General features: G+C 35.4%; 1 protein-coding gene across 1 annotated transcript in view; it reads left to right on the top strand.

Annotated features, from left to right (window-relative positions):
- LOC129373623 (replication protein A 70 kDa DNA-binding subunit-like) overlaps positions 1-23037 on the top strand; it is a 38408-nt gene that overhangs the window by 698 nt on the left and 14673 nt on the right. The window contains exons 3-13 of the mRNA XM_055051651.1: positions 378-453; positions 802-910; positions 1130-1221; positions 1312-1407; positions 6881-7139; positions 9107-9209; positions 9305-9373; positions 13630-13822; positions 16622-16758; positions 17253-17401; positions 21523-21652. Coding sequence (XP_054907626.1) covers positions 378-453; positions 802-910; positions 1130-1221; positions 1312-1407; positions 6881-7139; positions 9107-9209; positions 9305-9373; positions 13630-13822; positions 16622-16758; positions 17253-17401; positions 21523-21652 — 1413 coding nt within the window. The remainder of the gene's footprint in view (positions 1-377; positions 454-801; positions 911-1129; positions 1222-1311; positions 1408-6880; positions 7140-9106; positions 9210-9304; positions 9374-13629; positions 13823-16621; positions 16759-17252; positions 17402-21522; positions 21653-23037) is intronic.

Genomic DNA, 23037 nt, shown 5'->3' with positions numbered 1-23037 from the left:
TGCACCTATCAGTTTTTTTTTGGCCAATGCTATGTTCAAGTTTTCTTTAATCTTTGATTTGATTTGAAAAAGGAAAAGACTTTCCTTTTTCTGCCAACTTTCTAAATTTGCATTGCTATTCACCTACCCAGTAACTATCTGGCTTCACACCTGGCCTCTGTTTTTATTTTCTCACTGGAAAACAACTAAAAGGCAGAATCAGTTAAATAGAAAAGAGTTGTCAGAGCTAAATTATATTCTCTTACAATATTAGTCTCTTTATACTCACTGTGGCAAAGTTCAATCAATTTGTTTAATGTCTCACATGATGCATTAGAAAATGTACATTTTAAATTCTTTGTTTTATCTTGCTAACTTTCTTTCTGTGTGTTTTTTAGAACATTCGTCAGATTGATACCACAGGTGTGCCCAGGTACCGCCTCATGATGAGTGATGGCCAGCACTACTTCTCTTGTAAGTATGTTAAACATTCTCAAAATGTTCTAGTTTTAAAGTAATTAAACTAAAAACTTCTTTTTTTTTTAATGTTTGCATCCTGGGTGGTCTTATATTGGCCGTACAAGTTATGTGAAAATTCATGTTCGGGTTAAGTAGTCTTTTCAAACTGTTATTTATAGTTCTGCTCATTGTCTCACAAGATAAGTGTCACAGACTAAAATGAAAGTAAGATTTTTTTTTTCACTGTTTAAGTTAACTTGTCAATTGTTTTCCAAGTTTATCAAATTTCTTATCTTTCCAGACTAAATCATTAATTCTCTGCAATTGATCAGCCTTAATATGTTTGCATGTTTCTTTGTCCAGCCTTCCTGATGGCCACCCAGTTGAACCATCTGGCAGAAGAGAATCTTCTTGTACCACATTGTGTTTGTTTGTTAAAAAGGATGACCAATAACACTTTGTCAGATGGCCGGTATGCGTTTCCTGCCTTTGTAGTTTTAAATCAATTATTTTTTTAATACTACAATATTCTAAAATTGAAAAGTATACTTGTTTTCTAGAATTGTTATTTGTTTTCTGATGAAAATAATTTTCATATCGCTTTTTACGTTGCTATCTTAACAAGCCAACATAGCATTAAAATGATTAATCTCAATCCAAATATGTTTAAATATGTTTTTTCCTCGTTTAGGCACGTGGTCATTGTTCTGGACATGGAGGTCTTGAAGTCAGCAGAAGAAGCTGCAGGAAAGATTGGAAATCCCACCTCATATTCAACAGACGGTATAGCTCTTTTAATGGTTTGTGTTTTTATATAATACAGCAGTAATGTGAGTGTTGATAGATGACAGATGATATTTGATTCACCTGCAGGTAAGTTGCCATCTCCAAATAAGGTGTCATCAACCACCTCGGAACCATCATCCACTTCAGCTGCTGAGGAACCTGGACCGTCCAACAATAGCAAAGGTGGGGGCTTGTATGTTTCCACATGGTGTCGTAGATTGGCTTGGACTTGATTATGGTTTACAGCTAATAAAAACCCCAAATTAACTTTCACAGAAACGTAAGAGTATGAATTAAAACCAATGCACTAATCAATATTATAAAATGTCTGTATACTTAATACTTAGTGAGGACTCCTTCAGCAGGAGTCGCTGCATTAATGCAGCATGTAATGGAAGTGATCAGCTTGAAGCTCTGTTGAGCTGTTGAGGAAGCCAGTGTTACTTTAATACTGGCTGCAACACATCTGCATTGTTGGCTTTGGTGTCCCATCTTCTTTTAAAAACACAATTATGCCAGGATCATTAAATTAGTACAGTGAGCTGTAGTTTCCTGGTAGATTTTTTTTTCTTTCTTTTTTATTTTTTTGACATTGAACTTGATAAAACACACTGGACCTCAAACAGCTTGGATTCTGTGGTTCTCTCTTTGTTGGACAGATAAGAACGTTTCAGCTTTAGGAATCACTGAAATAGGTGACATGATTTATACACATAAAAGAAAATTCAGGTAGGGAAATAAAATTAGGGCTATGTAGAAGACTTAATTATTCCCTTACATACAAAATAATTAAATTGTAACCCTTTATATTCACAAAACCTTTAATATTTACATACCCTAATTTTTCCAACAGAGGGAGCCATTCACCCTTTGCGGTTTTGGTGCTGTTGTATGTTTTTAACTTACTGGATTTTCTCTTTATTGGCTGATTATTGTTCTGATTATAAAACCACAACACCTTTTCAGAAAGATTCTTATCCAACAAGTAGCAGTACAGACAAAACATAAAAAGCATGTTATTTATTTTCTTACATAGCCAATATCACTTCTTTTATCATAGATATTTTTCAAATTCTTGTAAAAGCAGAATCATAAACCCCAGTGCTGATATCCATCTTTTCTTTTCCAAATAGATATTGGTAGTTCATTCATATTTATATTAACCTGATCAACTGTATCAGGACCTCAATGCAACATGCCTGAATGATGGCTAATTTCTTTCTACTGTGGATGTTGCTCTGAATCATACCTAATGTATACCATTTGGGATCAGATCCTTTCTTATTAGCTTAGCTAGAAACCAGTAGTTTTTCAACTCCTGCTGCTCTCAGCATTTACATTGCTTTAGTTATGAGGCAGGAACATACCCAGTAGTCCTCCTCAATAGAAGGTGTAGGTGGGTGGGTGGTTATAATGAGTTCCTGATACATTGTGTGTTTGTGTAGGCGGTTGTCTACGTGTGTGTTGTGACTGAGGGAGAGTGTGTGGGCTGATGGCTTCTTCAGTTCATGGCTTCCTGTATGTTGTGTTAAGGACTGGATTCCCCTGTAGCAAAGCACAGACGGAGGGGAAGAGGGACAGACGTGTCTAATTTGACTCAGCAAAGATAAGGGTTAGCCTTTCCTTGTTATGGCGCATCCTTTGATCAGTGTTACCTCAGAGATCCCAACAGTTCAAGAGAACCTGCTGCTATGTTTACCTGTTGGGCTGACAACATTGTCTGCACTGGTCTTTATAACCAGAACAGAATAACAAGATTTATGTGAAGACAGCATTTTCTCTTTGTGGATGTGACCTCAGCTTTATTATTTTCCCTTATTTTCTAAATTACATTTTCAGAGTCAATAAAAAACATTATTTAATATCACAATTCAAGTATTTCAATGAGCTTTGGGAAATCTAAAGACATCAACTATTGCAGTTTGACCGGAAGCTTTGAATGAACCAATGCTCTGAGTCACATGTAGTGAACTTGACTTCTTGCCTTTCACTTTTTTTTTTTTTTCTGGTACCCGAGTTCTTTCAAGCCAGAATGTCTAAGACAAATGTCAGAAGTTTCCTCTTTAAAACACTGCAGTAATTAGGTGTTTGTCATGTGTAAGTAAATAATTAAGCTTACAGTCTAAGGCAAAGAGCGCAGTCATATGAAATGCACATCTCAGCTTCCCCGAGTGAGGGGATTATGAATTCAGAAATTAACTGAAAGCTACTGTGACCAGCTATTGATGAATAGCATAATAGAAATTATCCTAACAGAAGATTTGTTTTTTTCTTTAAAGGAAAGGGGGAATATGTCATCTTAGCTCCACACTTCTATCTTCTATTCATCAACATCAGCATTTATGTTGGGTTTATACATGCCATGTTTAAAGAGGGTTATTAGGTATATACTACATGTAGTATAGTACATATAAGAAAATGTATTAACATTTTGGAATCCAAACCAGCAACTCCCTTTCTGGAGTTTGACATAGCAGTGTTTTAAAACTTCACTTGACAAGGTACAAAAGACATGTCGACTGCAGGCTAGTTATCTGAGCTGATCTATTAACTAGGCTAATATCAGCTTTTTGGATTTGGTACCTCTCAATGAGCAGAATCTCTGGAAAATATAATATTTTGTGCAGGAAGGAGTAACAAACTGCAAAACTTAATGAGCATATAGTTCATTTTTTTGCTTGGAAATCTTTATTTTAATAAATCAATTTCATAGATGAAATTTGTCTGTTTTAACCCTTTAGATCATTCATTAGTTTGAATCTGTTGCGAAGATATTATACCACCTGGTTTTAAAGTCTCCACAGCTTCCCTGCTGAATAAATTTTTCTTTTTGTGTACTTTAAAGTTCATGAATACTAATTTATTTGAAATGCCTTTGTGTTTTGTCAAATCATGAGCCATGATATCAATATTCAACAATGACTTTTACTGGCAGTGACTGTTAAGTCAAAGGTCATGAAACGGTCGTTACAAACACATCTGTGCCTCCATTTAAATATTCAACCGTAGCTTTTGCTTCAAATAGGCCGCCTTTCAAATGGCTTAGCACATTTTATTTAAATTTTAAAAAGAGGTCTGGACTAGGTCAGGAAAAGAAAAGTTACTGAATATTCATCACTAACTATTCTCTTTGTCTTCAAATGTTTTTTTTCTCTCACATGTCTGACAGCGACTGTTCCTTGTAAAAGATCATGTGGTTAAACTGAAAAATCATGACAAATTCTTAATTACAAATGGTAATTAAATTCAAGCATTTGTAGCTTGCAATTTTCATGATTACTGTATTCAGTTTTTCAGAAAATGTAATAATGTAATTATTAAGTTAATAATTAATAGACCGATAAATACAATGTTTATTTCAAGTCTGCCTTACATATTGTAAATGGTACTGTAAAGGCACTCTATACTTAGCTTGCCATGCCTCAGTTTTTTAATGTATTCTCTCAATACACACATGTTACTTCCATGTTTTGGTCACAATCTTGCCTTCTCTTCTGAACTTCCTCTCAAACACTCTATCTGAGTAGAATTTGTTAAAATATTGATGTTTAATGCGTGATATCACTCTTGCTATTTACTCAACACACATCCAGAAGCACACACCTATATTTCAGGGTAAATATTTCATATGTTGAGAGCAGCAGCTTAAACCAGGGCAGTGGGATCTGCTTTTGTTTTATCCCAAACAGTCCATTCACCAGAATGCTGTTATGGAACATCTCAAATGCCAACAAAACCAAAGCATTGCATCAAAAGAATGCTGACAACAGCTAACTGTTGGGTTTGAATCATTTTGATTGGGCTGATGCTTTGTTGTAGGAGGTGAGATGGCACCATATGAGATTGTGGGATGGACCAAACTGTCTTCTGGCATTTCATCTGTTCAAAGGAACAGAAGAAAGAGCTCAGCAGTTCTTGAAACTAATGTCATCTTTACCCTTTCATGGTTTATTTACATTATGGCTGAACAAATTGGGACAGATAAGGTGATTCAGTTCAAGTATTAATAATTAAGTGGCTGGTCTGAGCTAAAGCCGCATGTTGTTTCAATGTAGCACTAATTTCACAATTTATTTATGATATAGAATACTCCTTTGTTGCTTTTTCTTTCTTGAGTTGTTCAATATACATATATTCAATGTTAAAGAATTTCAGTATTGCTATTATCTTTTTTGGGCTTTTAAGTAATCAATTTCTTAAATATTAATTGATTGGCTGTTTTTCCCAGAGAAAACAACTTATTATATTAATTTGCATAAACTGATAATAGCAGGGCACTAAGTGGATTTACAGAGAGATCTGTTGGAAGGATTCCACTTTCTCTGGCATTTTGTCAAGCTCTCATATAACAAACATTTCAACTGGAACTGAGAATTATTATTATATTTTTTATTTAAGGATTTTACTTGGGTACTTAATAATCTCTAATATAATTCATATATTAATTTGGCTAATTAACATAAGCTTCCTAATAGTTGCCCTGTACATTTACTGGCACCTCTAGTAAACGGGTGTATTGCTGTGGAGTAATCTTATTTTGAAAACTCTTAATTTATGGAATCAATAAAACTGGATTTTTAAAGTATGGAAATAGAAGATTTTTTTTCTAACAAGCTCAGTGGTATCACACTTATTTGCACCAAAAATAACCCTAACCCAAAAATGATGCATCACTGAAAACATTTTTAAAAATGTATGTCACCTGTATAGTCTACCAAAGTGCCTATCAACTTTTAATTGGTATTTCACTGGTTTCTGATTTTGTGGGGTGTAAATGTGATGGAACATATATTAGACAAACATTTTTCCTTGATAATTGTCATCTAGGATGGAACATTCCATTCCACATTTATTTATAAAAGCACTTTAAAACTATTACAGCTGATGCAAAGTGTCATACACGCACAAAAGAGAACTCCTTACTGTACAATCACCTACAATTTAAAAAATCAAGTCTCACTGAAAAGAAAAGTAGTTGAGACAAAACTTTATAACTGGACATAGAAAGAGCCTGGACATAGAAATGACCCATGCTTATCTCACTATCCATACAGAGAAGTAAAGGAGGTAAAAATTCCTCTGAAAACTATAGCAAAGTCTGACATCCATCAAAAACCATTAGAATCTCTTTACACTTAGGGTGATTATTTTGGAAGCATGCAATAAATAAACCTTTTCTGTCCTACCATCATAACCATTTGGAATTTACTGGAGGTTCTGTTATACTGTGGGCCTGTTTCATTTTTTCAGCTTGGTGAAAGGGCTCCAACTTGAAATTGGTTTACTGTAGCACACACATTATATTCAATTCACTTTACATTGTGCTTTTGTATGTTTTTGTCTTTTTCAGTTTCTCCGATTTTGGGTTCAGCTAAAATGTAGCTATTAAATTACCTTTTCTAAACTAGAAGCATAGAAATAATTTTTATCTTCAACCTGACTGCATGTGTGAGGAATGTCAGCGTTTAGTTTATGAGGATGTAGTCCTGGTTTTAATAATTTTGCAGATGAATATGTGTAGGCCTACATTATTCAGACAGCTAATATAAATTGAACTTATTTTAATTAAATTCACATTTCAAATCAAATGCTCGTCTGGCTTCGTTTTCCACTGATTGTTGTGTTTTTTTTTTTTTGTTTTTTTTTACCTCCTAAGGATGGGGAAAAGGATTTTCTGGAAAAGCTCCTGTGAAGGCTTCACCAATGAAGACCTTTCCTATGAAAGGGTCGCCAATGAAGACGTCACCCATGAAAGCCTCACCCATGATGACCTCTCCTATGAAAGGGTCACCCATGAAGAGTTCACCAATGATGACCTCTCCTATGAAAGGGTCACCCATGAAGGCGGCCACCAGTTCACCAGGTTCTGCCCCAAAAGTGATGCCTATCGCTACTCTCAACCCGTACATCAGCAAGTAAGTCTACCTGCCACTTCGATTTGTTTTCCATTTATTTGTTTGTTGTTTAAACTCTGTATGACACATTTGAAATATACACTTACATGTACTTCCTCCTATTATCATGTCAAACTGTATTCATTTGTCGTTCCAATCTATTTTCTCTGATTTTGTGGCTGGTTTATTTTTGCTGCCATTTCTCCGAAACACTGTAGGGCATTTTTGAAAACGTGTCAGTGCATGCATGTGTAAGCATTTTTTTATTATTATTTTTGTACAAATGTGAGTGGCTGTGTGGACTTGAGCGTGTGCATGTATTTCAATCCATTTGCATGGAAATGAAATAAAATGACTGATCTCGCCTCAGAAATGGATTCTTTTTTTAAAGGCAGGTACTGCTGGGTCTTTATAGGCTGCTGCTGAGGTTTTGATTCTGTTATTTGGCCCTTTGGGGATTTGGCCAACCTTGTCTGTGTCCCTTTTCCTTCACTCTTACATTTTCTCCTCGGTGTTCAATTTCACTTCTTTTTCAAATCATTTTATTCAACATTTTTCTTTGGCATTTAGAGCCAGACAGTTGTCTAATCTAGACAACTGTTTCAGAACAGTTGTCCAGATTAGAGCAAAGGTATCTTTTTAACTCTCCATGTTTGTGCTCTGATAACATAAATGTGTGTGAAATTGCAAGCTACAAGATGATGTGCCTGTAGGTGTAGTAATAAACTGATGACTGTTCTTGCTTTGATGTTGAGAAGGACCCATGGTGAGTGAAACGGATGATGTCAGCAGTTGTGCTTCATGCAGGAAGGCTTAAGTGGAAAAAAAGTTAAACATTTTTGCCTGTGTTGGATATATTACAGTTATATTTCTTTTGGCCATCTACTTCTGGCTGTCATAAATCTGGGTGTGGCAGCCTCTCCAGATTCTGCTCTCTCTGGATCATCCTCATAATTAATTAGGGGTTTATTCGCATAAGTTACATCGTGCATATCTTCTACTGTTTTAGCACAGAGATCAGAAAGCTGAAAAAAGTGTAGTTTTGCAGACTTTTTAAAATAAGAATAAGAACTATATTTTGTAAATGTATATATTTATAAATGCATTCAGTTGTTGGTAGATGTATAACACCAAGTTTGAACTTTCAGGAGAAAGTAAATTTTTCTTCCTTGAAACTTTAAAAGCTTTCATTTCCAGTTTCTTTGAATTGTTTAACTAAGGATATGCAGGGCCTGGAATTCACTTGTGGAATACCTAACATACAAAATGTTATTGCATATTATCAATTCCTGCAAATCTAGTTTTTATAATCTGTGAAACTTTCACAAACTATTACAGTGACGTGTAATAATCACCATTGGAGCCATAAACTAAAATGAAGTACACTTATATCAGACTCCCTTTGTCTGCATCAGTTCAGCAGGACAGTGACACAAAATTAACGTCCTTCCATAGTCATCTCACCAGATCTAAAGATTATAGAACACATTTGACGAGACTCTGGATCATCGTGGGCAGGGATTGCAGACTCAAACTTTAAGAACCAGTGTCTCTCATGTTTAGACAGGCTTTTGGCCTTCTACAGCTGAATAAATTACCAAATTAACTGTTGAATATAACATCAAGTTCCGTAGAGCTTTATAATGAATCATTCATTTTAGTCAAGTGTGCTGAACCAGGCTAACTTATAAAACACACAGGACGGTCTGAGAAATTGTGCAAACAGAAATGGTCAAATCTTATAAAATATTACGAGAGGATGTTACAATTCTTTTTTTATTGTTTAAGAATGGTAATGTTACAAAATGTTGTAGTGGTTAGGTGATAGTAAGTAACCGTAGATATGTTTCGAAAGTTACTTTATGGAGCTTAAGCATCCATTTTTGATCCCATATGAGGAAGTTCTTCAACAAAAACTGCCCACACCTTTCCCTCTATTAGGATCTGCTGCCTACAAACTGATCAGCTTTTGTACCTTTTGTGTCTAGGTGGACTATCAGAGCCAGGGTCACAAACAAATCCAATATCCGTAACTGGAGTAACTCCAGAGGAGAGGGCAAGCTCTTCTCCTTTGAGGTCGTGGATGAGAGTGTGAGTAGAGATGTGCTAACATTTGTTTGCATTGTGCATGTCACACATGGTGGTGTTTTTGCCTTATCCGTGCAATATGCCTTGCTTGTCAACAGGGTGAAATCAGGATCACAGCCTTCAACAATGAAGTGGACAAATATTTCACTCTGTTGGAGCAAGGCAAGGTGAGGACATTCATATGAATCCTTTTTGTTACGTAAAAATATTATATTTTGAGTGTTTTGCTCCTTACTGGCTCATGAGTTGCCAGAACTATTCAAACTCATAATTCCACATCCACATAGTTATTTGTTCATAGATTGATTAAAATCTTTGTCATCAATAAATCACTGCCATTTTAAATCTATTTATGGAATAAGGTTTTAGGTAATATAAGGTAACTTACTGACTGCCATATAAGAAAACCTTCAATAGAAATGGCTTTTTTTTTTTTTGAAATGACTGCTAGTCTTGCTGTTTCAGTTTGTAAGGATGCACAGTGGGTAGTGTGGTGGCAAAGAATGCAGATGAGAGGATTGGCATAGCTGTGCTGCAATGCACTGCTGTGATTTAAATGACTTGTAACACCTGTTTCTGGAACAGACAATAAAAACCCTGTCACTTTGGATTCACTCAATATTTCAGGTATTTTTACAGCTTCAGTACATTTTCAAGAGGCCCTTTTAAATATAAAAAGTCAACAAGCTTCAATGGTAATATATTTTCTCTTCTGTAATTTATTTTGTTAAATAATTTGGACTAAGATTGTTTCTGTCTAAGATTTCTGAATGTGTAATACTTGCAAAATGCAACAGTTTAAATTTCCGTAATGGGATTTTAAATTAGATTTCCGTAAATAGATTTAACCTTTGCATACAAATTGTTTACCATTTTTAAGCAATAGTAAAGCTCCCATTTTACCTGAGCAGCTATATCATCTGACAATGATCCAGTAGATCATTTCCACTGGATTATTGGATTTTTATTTTGAAAACTAAGAAGGTTATTGCATGTTTTTCATGTTTAAAATTGGATAAAAGACTGACAGTTTGGGTCTGATTTGATTTGTGTTTTCATTTAAAACTTCTTGCTTGTTAAAAGACAGATAGCTAATGATTTTGAATTTTCATTTTAATTTGTCTATCTACTTTGAAAGACCTGGCATGAGCAAAAATGTTACCAAAAATGCTTTTTAAACCGTATCTGTATCAGTCATCTGGACTAATGAGTCACATTTTTATATTAAGGGAAAAGCAGAAATTCTGGTTAATACCGACAATATCTATTATTGTTAAACCCATCATCAATTTCTCCTCCATGTTTTGTGAATCTAAACATTTTGTGTGTGTGAATTGTAATGGAAAACCTTATCTGCCCCTCATTCCATTTTTTACCTTTAGATTGTTTGATTTTATAATATTATACAACTATTTGTATTCAGAGCATCACTGCATGTCCTTGAAAATATAATGACTTCCACAATATTATGTTCATATCGTCCTTTGAGATTTTCACAATGGACACAAAGATATTGTGACAATTACAAATAGATAAATTGTGTAATTAAATTGTGGTAAAAAGTAGATAAATTAGTTCTACTTCCTACCATCAGCAGCTGGAATATAAATTGAAAGTCATTTATATTTGGAGATACTGTGCATTTCACCTTGCACGTCAATGTGCAAAAGGGCAAACTACTCTGCTTTTGACTGATTTATGCTAATTTTATTTTCCATTTCAGATTGGCCCTCCAGTTCACAGCAATTAAATTTTTGTGCCAGTTCTGTTGTTGGCTTGTCTGACTGTTGCTGTGCTGACTTCAATCTGCTCCAGTATACCACTCAACCTGCAGTGTTTTGTCCTTTACATTTTAAATAACAATGAGAAGTTGAAGTACTATACTGGTCAAAACAATATCTGAATACATTAAACAATTTTTTGGGCAAAATTATTTCTGAAAGATAAATCTATCAGAACATCTACAGGAATGTTTTATGTAATCAAATCATACCAAGCTAATGTCTCTTGTTGACCCTGTATCTATTTGGGTCTGAATTATTAACAAACTTTTCAACTTTTCTTGGGTGCTGTAAGGTCTTCCTTTTTTGACACAGCTTTTGGCAGCTTTTTTCCCCCTCTACATACGCGAATGATGATATCCATCAAATGCAGTTCCCCTCGGAGAATGTCAGCATCAGTGCTGACCTCAACAACATACACTATCAAACTGTGTGTCTGTGATCATTCAGACACCCCCACTGCTGAGGGACTGAGTACTAGGAGATCTCCTCCCAAAAATCTCTGAATTTTTATGACCTTATTTGTCATTTTGATGGACAGGGAGAAAGCACTACATGGCATCATTTTTTTAAATAGCTAAAACTGCCATCCCAAAAGTAACTCAGTCACAGAAGTGCCTGTAACTACAAACAGTCTCATTGCACTACAAGCTTCTCTTCTTTTCTAGTGCATAGTTGGGGAGTCAAAACAATAACTATTTTTGTTTACTGCCACAGCATTTGCTTTTATAGACCCTGAGGTCTATAAAAAAATGTTTGCAGAAACTTAAGCCAGAGGATGTTGGTTCATGACCTTGCAACAATAAATATTGGCATTTATTGTCCTATAGAAAAAATTTATGTTTTCTACCGCTAGTTTCTGTTACATAACTGTTGTTGGCCTCTGAACTGGCTACATTTATGTCAAAAAATCATTTAAGGTTATTCTATCATTCATAAGAAACCGGTAAAGGCAACCTTTAGAGGAAACTTCAGTTCCACATTAAGCTTTGTTTGACTTTTCTCTTTCACCTTGTGTTACAGATAGACTCAGACTGATCATCTTTCTATACTAAAAGCTACTTGTAGAATCTGTCAGTAGCCCATTTAAAAAAAAAATCACCAGCCATTATGCTACATTAGAGTGACTGAAATAACCAATTAAAATCCAGCATGTAGGAAGTAGTGACCTTTCATTGCATTGTGGTTACAGGCTGCTGCAACATGACTTGAAGATTATATAGAACATTTGAGGTGTTTCGTATTAATAGCCTGTTTTAAGATAACATACATATTTTTAATATACTTAGCTGTTCTTTAAAGGCATGGAAACATGTTTTAATAGTATTACAAGTGCATCTTGGAAAAAATTTTATTATCATGGTGGATTTGACTTATGAAATTGAATTCAAAAGCAAAAAGTTGTATTATAAAACTTTACCTTGCTGTGACAAGTGTGCACCCAAGCCTATTAAAAGGTTTGAGGAAAGATTAATACAGCATGAACTAAAAAAATTGTTAGAGGTCTTCTGAGCAACAAATCCATGCTTTTTAATTGGAAATAATGGTCCCAGAATCGGGAGGAAAACTGAAGAGGCACAAAATAAAAGTTCTATGTGAAGTTTCCACAGTCATTGATAATTTATAGTGATCTGTTTTTGTTGGTCCAATGTGTTTAGTTTTTTAAATTTTTTTTAAGACGAAAGCAATAATTACAAAAATTAGATTAAATGAATAACTGAAATAATATAACTGTGTAATTAAACAATGTATGTTTAATTACATTTGTTAGGTACATTTGTTACTAAATGTACCTTTGATGTTCTATCTCATCTGCCAGTTTAAACTTTAAACTGGCAGTTTAAAGTTTAAACTGCCAGTTTTGACCACCAGTGGCCAGAAAACACACGAGCATGACGCTTGGAAATGTTCTTTATGCTGTTTGCATTGGTGTAGACGTGTGGGATTACCATCACCTGAAAGGCGGCCAGCAAAATTTATGGCATTTAACCACCAAATTCATCAATTAACCCTGGTCAATATTTTGATTGTCGAATTGACTCTGGCATCAGCCTCTAACAGTGATTCCTTAACTTAGACCTAGATCCAATTTGTGCCCTCTACCCTCCAAATAAATGAGTGGCCTTTATGTTCTCCATGTTCCAAGTATTGACAGACCAAGCTGGAGTGTGTGAGAGGCTTGACGCAGTGATAATACTGCTTATAGAAGTTTCCTGCTCCTCTGTGTGTGCTAAATGAAATCGGAAGGAAAGGCAGGAAGGAGCGAAGGAAAGGAAAGATTCAGAGAAACAAACCCAGAGGCAGAGAGAGAGGTGGGACATTGGAGCCTTGAGAGTGTAAATGAAGAAGAGTGCCTAACAGATTGAGTTTAAATTATGCTGTTAAGCAGAGTCACTCTCAACTATTGCTTATTTTCTGGTGAATTAGAGAAGTGATGGGGCTGATGGGGACACTGAGCCTCAGTTTGACCTGAAGGGTTTTCCATTCTTATGAGGAAGTTTTGATTGAACAGAGGCTGTTTTTGTAGAGTAAATTTCCTTTGCGGGTTGATCTGTCAGTCTGTTCATCATTTCCTCAATGTGTTTAATTGAGTCTAATTTTATAATGTTGGTGCATTTTGCTGACCCATTTCTTTTCGCCAGGTGTACTACATCTCTAAGGCTACTCTAAAGGTCGCCAACAAACAGTATTCGACACTGAAGAACGACTACGAGATGACCCTCCATGCTCATTCATCTGTTATACCCTGTACGGACAGTTCGGATGTCCCAGTAATGCAGTGTGACTTTGTGCCCATTGGAGAGCTGGAAAACCGAGACAAAGACTCCATCGTTGGTAAGGAACAACGTTTATAAATTCATCCTAAAAAAGTATTTCCTCTTGATTTGTAATAAATACAACATCAAGCAGCCATATTAATATTAAGTGTTAAAAGCCAATTGTGTTTTATAAAGGTTTTTTTCAAAGTATTTTGATGATTATCGTCTATTGTAACCTTATTACTGATCTTTAATGCTCCAATGTAAAAATTAAGGATGAATGTAAAGTTAATTCAGTTTTCTTATTTCTCTTCTTTCATTCCAAGTTTTACGTCTAATTATTGTTTCACTATTTTGTTTATTCTGCCATTCCATTTATAGTTAACAAAATATTTGCGTTGACAAAATCTTATTTCATGAGTTTAATTTTTAATGGAACAATAAATAACCAATCAGATTTTATGCACGTTTTCCAAGGTAACACAGATCATCTCTCTTGGTCCCACCCATTGGATCATTTGAAAGACTGAATGTTTAACCCACACCATTTAAACAAAGTTTGATATTTCTCTGAAGTAAAAAAAAATCAATATAAAATGTGCATCATTTCTCTACAGATGTGTAAGAACTTCTTGCAATGCTGCCTTTTGCATATGGCAATGACTAAAGTAGCAATATTTAACACGAGATTTTTATTTTCAGTGGGAAAAAATTACTTTTATTTTTTCTTCTGCTGCCTATGACAGATGAAGTTCTTTTAAATCGATATTGACATTAGTACCAATCATTAAATGTGTTACAATGGTAATCAAGAACACCATGTGCTGCCTTTAATTCATGTTTGACAGAATTGCATGCAAAATTTGCCACTTTCTAGAATAACAAGATTACCACAAAATTGCAAACGCAAAGTAATGTAAGCCATCACATCATATCAGTTCACATCTTAGAGATTCACTGAGTCGTTAAGGTAAAGAAACATGTTTGCATTGGTTATGTAGGGCCAGAGTTGCACATCCTAATCTGTCATCTCTCCTACTTCCCCTCACCGATCCTTCCCACTCTATCCATTTGTTAAATATGGGATTATAACATAGTAATGAGAACTGTCAGCCTGTTCCTGTTGTGATAATGGAGTTCATAGGTGGATGACATCGTTTCAATCATAATGGAATTAAGCGAGTCTGAGAGAACACTGACAGAGCAAACCCGATGGATGGAGGAGTCGGCAAGAATTTAGATAAAGGTTAACAGAAAGAGCAGAATGAAGAAAAGGGTGATTTGAAAAACCGGTTTTAGGATGTTTCCCGCTTATTTAATGTATGGGGACCAGCCATGGCAGACAGTTGACTATCACAAAACTGTAAGGCTGGTTGAGATTTTGAGCACTCGTTGTACCGAAGGGCTTTATTTCTTTTGGATTTTTGTTTGTATCATATTGCATACAAATGGTATGATAGATGTGATAGTCCTATGCATATAGGACTAGCAATAGTCCTACATTCATAGGTCTGGTGTTTCAGAAAAAGTCGAAGAAAGATTGAAATGCAATATTCAATTTAATTTATGCTAATTATAAGAGTTATAAAAAAAGTTTTGCTCGAAATTAAGGAAGGAATTTTAAAAATAAGAATGTTTAAAGTAAAACGTTAGAGGAGTATGTTTTTGATTGATCAAGGTTTAGATCAATAAATAAAAACATTGAGAAAAGGCTACTTTTATAGGAACTGCACATTAATATGTATCTCCTTTTGTTTTAAGCCACCTTGTGAGATTCCTCTTTGATTTTTGATGAGCTCTTCACAAATTCATTTGAATGATACTGTTGTGCATTGTAGAGCCATGTCTTCTGCAGTCTTTGCTCTTCAGTCGTGTAATCCTGAATGAAGTGTTAAAGCCTTGAACGTGACAGGAAACATGAATAAGAAATGCGTTCATTTGTTGTGATTTCTGAGTAAGGAGCAAGAGTTAGCTGGCCTGTTGCGATGTTAATGTCAATTCTCTTGAGATTTGATGGTTTCAGTGGGTTCTCAGCAAACTCAATGATGCTTGATCTTTTCTGCATGAGTGTACAACCCAGGGGCAATTTACAGCAACTCTAAATAGAAAGGTCAGAAACCTTCCTTTGTTTCCCCTATTTTAGTTGAGTGCTGGTCAGAAGTTTACATACAGTGCAGATCATCAGAATTAATTTTTGTTTGTGATTCTTTCAAACTGTTCGGTTAAACTTTTTTGATTTTTAAACAAAAATAAGATGAATGTGTTTGATTTGTTTATAGTTGTCCTGCATGAACACCCTGATTTTCTTTAATTTGTGCTGAAATTTGAGAGTTTTAAGGTCAGCTCTTTTCCTTCATTGTTCCATTGACCTTGTGCAATAAATCAAGATCATTTGCACAAAAACAGATCCTCAGCATAATGCTACTATCTTCTTGTTTGAAGCTGGCACTGTTTTTAGAGTCGGTTTTCTTAGTATGACATCTACAAACTTAATTTTTTTTGTCGTATTATGAGCAGTTCAAATTTTTGATACCTTTCTCAGTCCATGTTGATATACAAGCTTTGTTCTGGACCCCACAGCGTCGCATGATTGGCAGCATTAAGACCCTCCCCTTTGCTGTGATTCGTTGTCTCTAGTTAGCACTGGGAAAACACAGAGAAGCTGTTTTTTTTGTTGTTTTTTTACAAATTATGTGTCTCTCATAATGTTACAATATAGTGACGTCTTCGATAATAATTTTTTTAATTATGTTTTTTAAAGTTACATACTGCAGCTTTCCTGCTAATTAAGTATGTAAACTTCCCACCAGGACAGTGTTTGTTTTCCTGTCTTCATAAGCTATATGTCAGGAGAGATTTGATTGTATGCCTTTAGATATAATTGGAGTGTGCAACAGTGCAGAGGATGTATCCCGTATCACCACTAAGTCCAGCCGGGAAGTCTCCAAGAGGGCCATCAGCCTAATAGACACCACTGGCAAAGTGGTGACAGTCACACTGTGGGGAGAAGAGGTAAGAGCTATAATCTCCCTCCCTGTATGCATTCATGACTGGATTTATAATGCATCATAAAAACACATTGAGCCAACTGTAATTAACTGGATTTTTGAAGGAGCCCATGCATTTATGCATCTGTGATGTGTGGGTGGTCTTGCATACAGAGCACTTTGATTTGCTTTTCTGGGCTGTTGGATCGTTTAAATCACTCTTGTGACCTTCAGTGCTGTGTTGGACCAGACACTCTGATTTGACACATGGGGCTAAAATGGCCCCATCCTTCTCCAAGCTCATTTGATCAGCCCAAGCTAATCCGTCCTCTTTACCAAACTCCAGAAATGACTTTAAAATTAACTTGTAGTTCGCCTAATTATTAAAGTAAACTTTAGCTGATATTCCAGTGGCTAAAAGTTGGAGCCAGAGATTAGCATGTAAGACCTCTCTCTTTTTCTGTTTCCCATTCTCTCCACTATATCAGTCTATGACATCTATTTCTGTTTTTTCTTCAGGCGGAGAAGTTTGATGACTCCGGACAGCCTGTTGTTGCCATCAAAGGAGCTCGCTTGTCTGATTTTCGGGGCATATCTCTCTCAGCTTTGTTCAGTTCTACAATCATGGTCAACCCAGATTTACCCGAAGCCTTCAGACTCAGGGCCTGGTGAGTCACGCTGATGTACACTGACAATCACACACGCTGATAATCACAATCAGAACTGTCCACAAATTACAGATTTTCTAAGACTCTGTCACTGACTCTGCTCAAGACAAGACATGTAGCCAGAAAGAAATACCCTTCTACAAAACTCTTTATAATTTTTGAAATCCTACACATTTTGCCAAGTTAAAACCTCAAACTTCAGTGGGATTTGTGCCCTTGACCAACACATAAGTAATACAAGTTTTTAAGTTATTTTTTGTTTATTTTTTGGATTCAGCCCCTTTGAATCAATAATTTGTAGAGCCACTTTTCAAAGCAGTCATGGTTGAAAATCTTAGAAAGTATTTCACCCAACAGACTTTCACATCTAGACTTTGAATCCCTCCCCGTATTGAATTTCAAGCCTTGCCGCAAATTCTCATTTTCATTTAGGTCTGAAGTTGAACTATACCCATTCATGTTTAGGGTCATTGTGATCCGAGAATATGAACCTTTGACCCTCCTTCAAGTCTTGTGTAGTCTCTCATTAGTTGGTTTTTGCATTTAGCTCCAGCCATCTTCCCATCAACTCAAATGATCTGTTTGAGTTAATATAGCCTCTGCCACATTTCACTGATGGAGATGGTGAGGTCAGGGTCATGCACAGTTGTATTTTTCTGCTGCAGAGCATTTTGCATACATTTCTTGTCTGCAGATTTTCCCACCTGATCTGTGGATGTCTGTGGTTCCTTCAGAATTACCAACAACCTCTTGACAGTTTTGACATCCAGGTCCTCGTCAGTTTGCACTGGTGTCACACTTTTGCCATTAGTAGATAATTTATTGAACAGTCCTCCCGGGATCTTCATTTATTACCGAACCCTGCTTTAAACTTTTCTGCAACTTTCTGCCTGGCCTGTCTGGTGTGTTCCTTGGTCATCGTGATAATTTTACTTCTCTACCATTTTTTGACAACGCCTTATGCCTTCAGAGAACACAGTATTTGCTGAAAGAACATTCACATGTTGATGTATGAAAGAAGTATTTTAACTGCAAATGCATCTTTTGGTAAAAATGGTCAAACAAACTAAACGGATGCTAAAAAGCATTTCAGTTTTTGGTCATTTTAAAATCATTTAAAATTGTTTAAATGACAAAATCAATGAAATACTTTTGTCATGTATTTTATTTAAAAATAAATGCAATTATTTATTTGCATTTTTTATGCAATGCAAATATTGTACAAAATGACCTTAAGTTGTTAAATGAAAAATCTCAAGAATATATATATATATATATAAATATATATATATATATATATATAAATAAATATATATATATATATATATATATATATATATATATATATATATATATTTTTTTTTAGCAAATTAGCTGATTAATATTCAGTATGTACTCAATTACTAATATGATTAACTGCAACCCTAATAGTTATTCTGCGTTTGTACTACAGACACTTAGTGGCTCTATTCAGGTGTCTTCATTATTTGTTGCATTGGGTTTTTGGGGTCTGAATGCAAATGCACTCCAAGCGTTTTATATTTACAAAACTTTAAATCATTTTCCTTCCACTTATCTATTTTGAGTTGGCCTGTAATTTCAAATCCCATGTTTGTAATTTAAAAAAAAAACTTAAAAACTTCAAGGGGTTTCAAAACTTTTTAAAGATCATACTAATTTATTATTTTTGCTGTGTGGTCAGCATATCCCATAAAATAGGATATTATAGCCAAACCTAATACTATTTTTTTATACGCACATGATAATAAGCAAAGAGAGGTGGAAAAGCCCTGATTAGTGTCATGAGACCGTTGATTTGTGCCACCCGTGTCTCAGTGGGATTCTAGACAAGATTGGATTGATGGAATACCAGAAGCGGATATTTATTCCTGGATTCTAGCTCTGAACTGCTGCCGCCTGTTCTCTAAAGCTCGTCGAGCAGGATCAAACTGGATTCCTATTAGCAGCTCCTGTGGAGGGATTTTGAGTTATGACTCATTCACTCATTAAGACTGTTCCTAATTCTGGCCACAGGAAACAAAAATAAATGCATTTTGGATTTTTTCCTGTGTGAAAGAATGCTTTCGTGTGCAGGAGTTTCTCTTAAAAGTAACAATGAGGCATCAGGCAGTACACTTAGCAGTTTGAAAGTTAGGAAACAGGCTAACAAAGGTTTTTGTTTACTTGACAGAAGCATTTGGTTTTCTGTGGCCCTTTTATAGTTCCAGTTTAGGCTTTATTCATCCAGAAATTTTATTTTTCACAACCTTTACATGACACACCACCTAATGCTGATGCACAAAAGTCTGAATGGGACTTTCTTCCTTTTTTCACTGGCTCCATTCTTCTCTAATCGCTGACTTTTCCCGCCGATCTGCACTGCCGTTTGGTTCTCCTTTCTGCATTTTTGCTGGCAATAGGAAGTTTTCTTCAGGAGGTAAAATGTTTGCTGCGTTTTCATTTAGTTTTACAAAGAGAGCAGGTGTCTTACTTTATTTTTTGTGTTGCAATGAGCAGCTATTTTTATTATTAGGATAGGGCTTGTTTTCATAAATGAAGAAAACTGATTTAATCTCAAGTATACTGCTATTGGCCTACTCAGCCTAAACACAGAGGCTCAAATAATTGCTGAAAGAAGAAATTTGGTAGATTAATGAAAGGGAAGAGAAATGAAAAGATACAGAGAATTCATAGAATAAGAAACCAGTGTTTCATTAAGAGTTATGATGTATAAAAGTAATATGAAAGGATACATCTGTGGATGCTAGACATCTGTCAGAATGAATCAATGTAATCATCTGGTGGCCAATAAGATATGGGAACAAGAATCTTTCTCGTTCTACGGCTGCTGGCAAACAAATAACGTTTAACAAATTACTTGCGTTACTTAAACTTTCAACTGCTTTTTTTTTTTAAATCGCATTGGATGTTCACAACCGATGTTTGTTTTTATGCTGTGTAATTCAAATGCATAGCTTTGAACATAGTGAGTTTGTTACGACTAGTTAAAGCATATGAGACTCATCTTTAGTACCATTTAACATGCACTCATTAGCATTAGTATGGCTCATTTATTAATTTATTTCAACTATTGTTTTTTCTGAGTGGAACAAAGATGCAACATCGAGCTCCAAAGATTTTTAATATCAAAAATGGTTTTGATTTTATAATGGATTTTCTCTAGTCCACATTGGGACAGAGTTATAATTATGCTTAAGCTCAAATTAGTACATGAATCTCTCCTAATATACAGTAAATATCCTTTAGCAGATTGGACTCGGATACATGATTTGTAAACTGATGAACAAGCTCAGTTGGACAACAAGTTATGTCCAAGTTTCAATCTAGTTCCTGAGTTGTGGTGAAGCTCAAAAATTTGGAGTCAGTTCTCCATTATTCCGTCTAACTCATGCTTGGCACTGCAATCACCTTGCTTGACAGTTGATGAACATTTTTGTATTTAATAGCCTCACTTAATCCTCCAATCACCCTTCTTGCTTTTGGCAAAACACCTCAATTTAGTCTGGTCTATGAATAAAACCTTTCTCCAGAGATTTGGCTTGCGTATGTGTGCAAGCTTCAGTCACAGTTGACCGTGATGAATATGGACACAGTGACTACTCACTGTTGACAGAGGATAACAGTGTTCCAGCAGCTTCACCTTCTTACTTTCTTTTATCTGAAGGAGATTGTATGTTTTTTTATGTTTGCAAAGCAGATAAAGAACAAAAAAATTTCAGGTAACATAAAATTGTTTGGTGTGAACATTTTTTTTTTACTGTGCAGTAAATAAACTTCCATCAGTAGTCAATGATGATCCCTAATATATGTTGATAGACCTTAGCCTTGTCAAGTTAACACATTGTAGAGCTCCCAGTTATTTCTTTGCCAATTTATGAATGTAGGTTTGCATTTGAGCCTTTGTGGGATTCTAACTATATGTGAAGAAAACGTATAACAAATTCAAAGTTTTGCATCCTGTTGTTGTTTTTGAAAGTCATTGCAGTTTTGTTGTTCAGTCATTATAAGTTATTAGAATCCATACATTTAAATGATTAGATTTTTTTTCTGTGCCACATTTACACATGATTTTTTTCTGTCTATTTTATGTTTCTGTGTAGGTATGACCGGGAAGGTTATGCAGTTGACAGCCAGTCACTAACAGAAACCATGTCAGTCAGTGTGGGATCAAAGATGAACTGGAGAACGCTGAGTGATGTTAAGAATGAAAACATGGGACATGGAGAAAAGGTACAGTCTACACAGGCAAACATAGCAACTTCTTATTTACTATTTATCCTTATTTACGGGTTATTTATGCTGCACCAGTCTGATTGTTGCTTTCATATACTTGTATTTCTTATGAAAGCAGAATTCAGAGAGACACCTTCAAACACAACTGGTCCAAATTTATCATCTCCAGTAAAGTGCATCAAAACTATTAGTGGATTTTGTTTGTTTTGGAATTGTGGGGCAACAATGTTTACACTTCTGTTTGTCTTCCAGAAATTGCAGTTTATCAATTTGTTTTAACTGGATAAGTATTAACACATCACAAATAGCTATACTGTGGAAGAACATACTATTGGCATTGTGTGCAGTGAATCTTAAAGTGAACCATCTTAAGAAATGAAACAGAGCAGAATTATCTTGGTTTCAACTAGAATTGGAGTCCATCTAAGCGGTATTTGGCACTCGCTAAACTTTCCATCTAATTAATTCAGTTTATCTCAGATTAGTTTTCCTCTTTCCTTGCATTTAATTGGAAGCTGCTTATGGATAGCTTGAAGATCAATGTCATTCCTAATGAAAATTTCTAATTATGTGCTAGAGGAAGCCTAAGGAGCATAATATTACCAGAAAGGAAAGAGGCATAGAGTAAAAATGTGGACGAGAGACTCGATTGCAAAAAAAAAAGGAAAACAACTTAAGCACTGCCATTTTAACTTCACAACACACAAGAATCTGTTTTGAAGAATCTAAGAGATCAAGATGGGAGAGATGACTAGTCTGGAAAAAAATAAGTGTGGCTTAAAGTGAGAGGTGAAGTGAAGCTTGAGAATTTGATGCCGACTGAAAAGGTTTTACTGTGAAATGCAAGACGGTGAGTTTAAAAGTGAGAAATTCTCTTTTTTACCTCTTTTGTCTTGGCCTCTTTTCTCTTGTGCGCTCACTCAGCTCTTTGCACCCCCAGCTGTTTCTGTAATTGAACTCAAAAGTGAGGACAAGGCTTCCCATCACACACTTTGAGGCTACAGCTTTGGCTAAAGCTATGGAATCTTTCTAATTTGCAGCAATCCAAATTAGCATACTACCTGTTTCCTCCATCTTTGGGAGTGGATAATTTGGATGGTGTGTTAGAATCTATCTGTGTGTGTTCGTGTGTTGGAGAAGGTCGGTTGTGTGGGATATAAGTGTTCAATCCATTTCTAATTAATGTCGATATGCGTGTGTGTTTGGGATTTTGGGACGAGCATTAAATTCGTCATGTGCAACCACATCAATTATGAGAAGTGGATTTTCACTTGGTTGCCCTTCCACGTGTAAATTTTAATTACATTTAGGTGCCAGAAGGTGACACTGGGATTTGGTGTGATAAGAATAAAAACTACTTTCACATTGTGGAATGTGTGTCA

Source organism: Poeciliopsis prolifica, unplaced genomic scaffold, assembly GCF_027474105.1.
Source record: "Poeciliopsis prolifica strain line A6 unplaced genomic scaffold, Auburn_PproV2 SCAFFOLD033, whole genome shotgun sequence".
In the NCBI taxonomy this organism is placed as follows: Eukaryota; Metazoa; Chordata; class Actinopteri; order Cyprinodontiformes; family Poeciliidae; genus Poeciliopsis; species Poeciliopsis prolifica.
Note: the sequence above shows the minus strand (reverse complement) of the source record. Positions and strands in the feature narration are given on the sequence as shown.